The sequence below is a fragment of the Episyrphus balteatus genome, chromosome 3, assembly GCF_945859705.1.
Source record: "Episyrphus balteatus chromosome 3, idEpiBalt1.1, whole genome shotgun sequence".
Classification (NCBI taxonomy): domain Eukaryota; kingdom Metazoa; phylum Arthropoda; class Insecta; order Diptera; family Syrphidae; genus Episyrphus; species Episyrphus balteatus.
In genome coordinates this window covers 96850447-96856506 of record NC_079136.1, presented here as the reverse complement: position 1 = coordinate 96856506, position 6060 = coordinate 96850447, and the positions used below count along the sequence as shown (strand labels likewise).

The 6060-nt window shown below is 29.4% G+C and overlaps 1 protein-coding gene across 1 annotated transcript; it reads left to right on the top strand.

Moving 5' to 3' along the window:
* The first annotated feature begins 403 nt into the window (after positions 1–403).
* Positions 404–2853, top strand: LOC129916649 (uncharacterized). The gene is made up of 2 exons (XM_055996736.1): positions 404–2305; positions 2536–2853. Exons 1-2 carry the CDS (start codon positions 1927–1929, stop codon positions 2823–2825), a joined length of 669 nt encoding a protein of 222 aa, XP_055852711.1. The 5' UTR covers positions 404–1926; the 3' UTR covers positions 2826–2853.
* The last annotated feature ends 3207 nt before the right edge of the window (positions 2854–6060 follow it).

The window sequence follows — 6060 nt, the reverse complement described above, 5'->3', positions numbered from 1 at the left end:
AGGGCCTTTTGAAATTACCATTTTCATACATGGTTAGAGTTAGTCTACACGTAACACAAATGCTTAACGGAAAATTTCTGTCAGATAACAAAAAACTACCATTAATATGCTTTCTCACAAGATTAACTTGCTCATCACTCAAAAGATAATTATCAATTTTCTTATTTTTAGCCACTATTATTTTGTTACCACATGGTCCACAAATTTTTTTCCGATTTTCTTCATGGATCAAAAAGTAAGCCATGGTTACTAATAGCACAAACTAAGCACGACTAAATGCCCACTAAACAGGTTATACGTTATCGGCAATTTTTTAATACAACTGGACATATACTTTCATAGAAAGTCTTTCACACATTTACACATATATATATACATATATATGTATACATATTAGGGTGGGTCAAAAAAAAATTTTTTTTTTTTTTTGAATTGGTACTTCGATATCTCGATTCCTAGACCCCTATAGAATATACTCACCAAATATGAGCTTTTTATTTTGATAGGAAGGTCCTCCGCTTTTAATATTTCTTTTTTTTCCCTAGTATCAGAAATGAAAATTTTTATCTCTCGATCAGCTGGTATAAAAAATTTTTTTTTCTTATATTCTTATAGGAAATTGAACGCTCTACAAAAAAGGTCTTTAAAATTTTTTTCCCAAACATCACCGTTCAAAAGTTATTAAATCCTGAATTTTGACTATTTTATGGAAAATATCGGTTTTCCTTAGGAAATTTGTAACTCGTAAAAAAAATTTTTTTTAGAACTGCGCCATTACTTTTTTTGTAGGAAATTAACTGCTCTACAAAAATGATCTTGGGTCATTTGTCGATTAAACTAAGCGTTGTAAAGATATTCGTCTTCAAACTCCAATGCACGCAAATTTTACCAGTTTTTCATTAATAATTCGGAAAATTTTAATTGAGTCTATGTTTTTCGGGGAAATGTATACAAATTTGAGTTTCTGTCGTAAAAGTGAATATTGTAAAGAAGTTTGTTGTTCGTTTATAAATATAAAAGGTATTTACTAACTTAAAATCCCGGTGGTGAAATTTTTATTTTTTAAGTGTGTGTTATAAATAAATTTCAAATACAGTTTTATTTATTATTCATTAATCTATAATGGATAAGGAAATTCGTTTCATTGGTGTACCTATGCAAACAATTTTAGAACGTAAGTTACCAACAATTAAAGAAGTTATGAGTGTGTTTTTCTATCAATTGAAAGTTTTAAAGTTTTCAATTAAACAAAGTGCTAAAATATCGGTTGAACAAGTTATTGAATTGTGGAAAAAAAATCAGATTCCAACTACTAAAGCTCAAAATGCAATCAAAAAGCTAATCCGTTATCATTCTCTTTGGTTGAAATTGCAAAAAAGCTTCAAAAAAAAAACATCATTACAAAACCTACATGAAAAGAAATTTCAAACTCAACTGGAGGCATTATTTGACATTATAAATAAAAAGTGTTTTAAAGACCTTGATGACAACATTAAAAAATTGTACTTAAATCAAAAGTATTCTACACGAAAAGAAGTTCTTTCTAATGCATCTAACTTATCTATCAATGTGATGGAATTAGACGAAAGCAGTAAGTGTACATTAAAATTACAAAATTTTTGTTGTTTATCCTTAATTATTTGAAATCGAGATAAAAAAAAGTTCTCTTTATCTTCTTTAATAAAAAATATTCTTTTTCTAGATTTGAATAAACCGTCCTTCAGTCATGCAATTGATCCAAGTGAAGACTCTGAATCATCCTCTACATTTACATTAAGTGAAGTTTATAATTTAGGATATGACCTAGAGTATGAACCAGAACCTGAATCTGAACCTGAAATACCAACAAAACGATCAAAAATAAATGTACTAACTCCTGCAGTCATTTCTGCACTCGACAGAGCTAATGTCAGCAGTAGAAATGCAATGTTCATAATTCCTCCAATCCTTTTAGCTGTTGGTATTAATATTGAAGACATAACGCTTAGTTACAGAACAATTCAACGTACTCGTATGCTCTTACGAAAGGACATTGCGCAAGGTTTAAAAGACAACTTTAAAACACACGACAAATATGTTGTGCATTGGGACGGAAAAATGCTAAATGACATTTCTGGATCAAGGTTCGTGGATCGGTTACCAGTTCTTTTAACTGCATTTGGTACCGAACAGCTACTTGGAGTCCCAAAAATTAATACTGGAACGGCAGAAAATCAAGTAGCAGCCATCTTATCGACACTTGCCGAATGGGGTATTGTTCCCTATATTAAGGCGATGTGTTTTGATACAACGGCTGTTAATACAGGTAACCAATAAATGATTTTTTAATTTAAAAAATAATCAATTGTTATCGCTCTATTTTAATTATTTTCTGAACATTTTGTAATCAGCATATTATTTAATATTAGCCGTTTTTTATTATCACGGCTTTTATTTAAAAGTCTTTAATCGTTTAGAAATTAAATTTAATTCTGTAACAATTTTCCCAAAATATTAAACTTAAGGGATAAATCATCTATTTTTCTATATATGTAGGAATTCACAATGGTACATGTAAAGAAATTGAAAAAACTATCGGAAAAGATTTAATTTGGTTACCATGTCGCCACCACATATTTGAGATTATATTGAAAAGTGCATTCGAAGTATATTGGCCAGTGTCATCCGGGCCCAACGTATCAATGTTTGGAAGATTTAAAAAATCATGGGACCAAATAGATAAATCTCGTTATAAATCTGGTATTGAAGATACTGTTGTTTCTGACATTGTTTCGAATAAGAAAAATGAATTATCTAGATTTATTACACAACGCTTACAGGTATAATTAAACTGGTATTTTAAGAACGATTTTCGTTTCGTTCTAACGAATGTTATAACGAAAATAAAGAATACTTTGAACAATTGAAAGTTGTTAATGATGCAGCTGAGCGAGCAGTCGCATTAGTAACTGAATATAATCAATGCTTGACAAAAAATGAAGAGCAATTTCAATTTTTATTGCAAATTGTAAAAGAACATCGACAAAAATACCGGAACTGCAATAAAGAAAATTATTTACAGTATAAGTGTAAGAATATTTTATAAATGCTTTAAATTTTATAACTTACTTGATAATTAAATAAATAAACTTTCTAATAACCAATTAAAAAACAGAAATGTATTTTTTTTACCATTTAATGAAATGTTGACTCTAAGTCAGAAATGAACAATTTTTTTTGGGTATTAGTTAACATGCTAACGACTTAAAAACAAACTTCAAAAACAGTTTAAAACATTTATCTTTTCATAAAAAGTCAAACTCCATAAAACTCATAGACTCAATTAAAATTTTCCGAATTATTAATGAAAAACTGGTAAAATTTGCGTGCATTGGAGTTTGAAGACGAATATCTTTACAACGCTTAGTTTAATCGACAAATGACCCAAGATCATTTTTGTAGAGCAGTTAATTTCCTACAAAAAAAGTAATGGCGCAGTTCTAAAAAAAATTTTTTTTACGAGTTACAAATTTCCTAAGGAAAACCGATATTTTCCATAAAATAGTCAAAATTCAGGATTTAATAACTTTTGAACGGTGATGTTTGGGAAAAAAATTTTAAAGACCTTTTTTGTAGAGCGTTCAATTTCCTATAAGAATATAAGAAAAAAAAATTTTTTATACCAGCTGATCGAGAGATAAAAATTTTCATTTCTGATACTAGGGAAAAAAAAGAAATATTAAAAGCGGAGGACCTTCCTATCAAAATAAAAAGCTCATATTTGGTGAGTATATTCTATAGGGGTCTAGGAATCGAGATATCGAAGTACCAATTCAAAAAAAAAAAAAAATTTTTTTTTGACCCACCCTAATACATATTATATATATACATTAGGGTGGGTCAAAAAAATCGAAAATTTTTTTTTTGATTTGGTACTCCGAAAAATCGATTGCTAGACCCCTCTAGAATATACACACCAAATATGAGCTCTTTATATTAATGGGAAGGTCCTCCGCTTTGCAATTTTCCATTTTTACATCAAGCTTCTACTAAAAAAAAATTATTTTTTTATTAATTGACTTCTTAGCAAATTTCTTTTCATATTCTTGTAGGAAATTGAACGCTCTACAAAAAAGGCCCTATACACTTTTTTCGTTTATCTAACCGTTGAATAGATATTTGAGGTCCAAAAATCGAGAAAATCTTTAAAAATTCGTTTTTTGTTCTTAATTTTGTAACAAATTGAAAAATTATAATGATCAAAAGCGCAAGACATATTCTTGTTGAAAATTGATTGCTCCACAAAAAAGGTCTTATTAACTTTTTTCATTAATCTAACCATTCTAAAGATATTCGAAGTCAAAGTTAAAAAAAAATATAAAAACATTTTATATTTTAAAAAAATTTCGAATTCACTGAAACTTCATTATTTTCAAATTAGCAAGATATATTCTTGTAGGGGCCTAAACGTTCTACAAAAAATTCCCTGGAATGAAATTGATTGCTTTAACCGTTTAGAAGATATTCGTATCCAAACCAATGCTCACTGATTTCAATAGTTTTCTTATGACCCGTATGCATTGCGATTTGGATACGAATATATTCTAAACGGTTAAAGCAATCAATTTCATTCCAAGGAATTTTTTGTAGAACCTTTAAGCCCCTACAAGAATATATCTTGCTAATTTGAAAATAATGAAGTTTCAGTGAATTAGAAATTTTTTTAAAATATAAAATGTTTTTATATTTTTTTTTAACTTTGACCTCGAATATCTTTAGAATGGTTAGATTAATGAAAAAAGTTAATAAGACCTTTTTTGTGGAGCAATCAATTTTCAACAAGAATATGTCTTGCGCGTTTGATCATTATAATTTTTCAATTTGTTACAAAATTAAGAACAAAAAACGAATTTTTAAAGATTTTCTCGATTTTTGGACCTCAAATATCTATTCAACGGTTAGATAAACGAAAAAAGTGTATAAGGCCTTTTTTGTAGAGCGTTCAATTTCCTACAAGAATATAAAAAGAAATTTGCTAAGAAGTCAATTAATAAAAAATTAATTTTTTTTAGTAGAAGCTTGATGTAAAAATGGAAAATTGCAAAGCGGAGGACCTTCCCATTAATATAAAGAGCTCATATAGGTGTGTATATTCTAGAGGGGTCTAGCAATCGATTTTTTGGAGTACCAATTCAAAAAAAAGAATTTTGATTTTTTTGACCCACCCTAATATACATATACATATACTATACATATACATAAATACTATTTGCTTATTTTGTTCCTCCGTAGGATCTTCATCCATTGGCTGCATATTATCATCGGATTCGATGATCATCACATCGTGCTTCTCCATTGATTGATCCGTCGACTCCCTTGTCAGCTCTAGATCCTTCCTTGGCGTTGGTGATGTCTCCAGGCTCTTGCTCTTCCGTGAGGGACTTGAATAACTTCATTCGGGTGTCTGATCTGGTGTTGTTGGGTGCTGTTGTAAGCTCTCTCATCATTCGTATTTTTTCCATTTTAACCTCGATGGGAATCGGAGGCGCAATTTGGTCAATTGCCGAGTAACGTCTATCTTTTCATAATTAAACACGGCGGCTACTTAAAGTTGTAATTTTTCGAGAACCTAGCACTTATGAATGTCTGATTTCTGTTTGCAGCTTCTTGGGGGGACTTTTTTTTTTAACAATAACTTACTTAACCGGTCCCGGCTCGGGCGCCAGTTAATAATTTACTTAATGTTCTTTTATAACAAAAAAAAAAATAATATTTTATATTTTTATTTAATTTTATTAAGTTTATTAGAGGATGAGTGGTGACTGTTAGAGATTTGTCTATTCTTCTGAGTGCTTTTTTTATATTGTCATAAAAATGTTGACTGTAAACTGTAGTCCCCTCAAGTCGTCGTAAAGTTGTTCAACAGATTTTCTATCCCCAAAGTATTGATACAAAAAACTTGTTTTTACATCATCCCAATTTGGTACCGTATTATTAATTTCTAGAGCTTCTCGAGCTCTTCCTACTAATTTATTTTTTATAGTATCTAGGAATATTTGCTGACTTTAAGTTTCATATTTA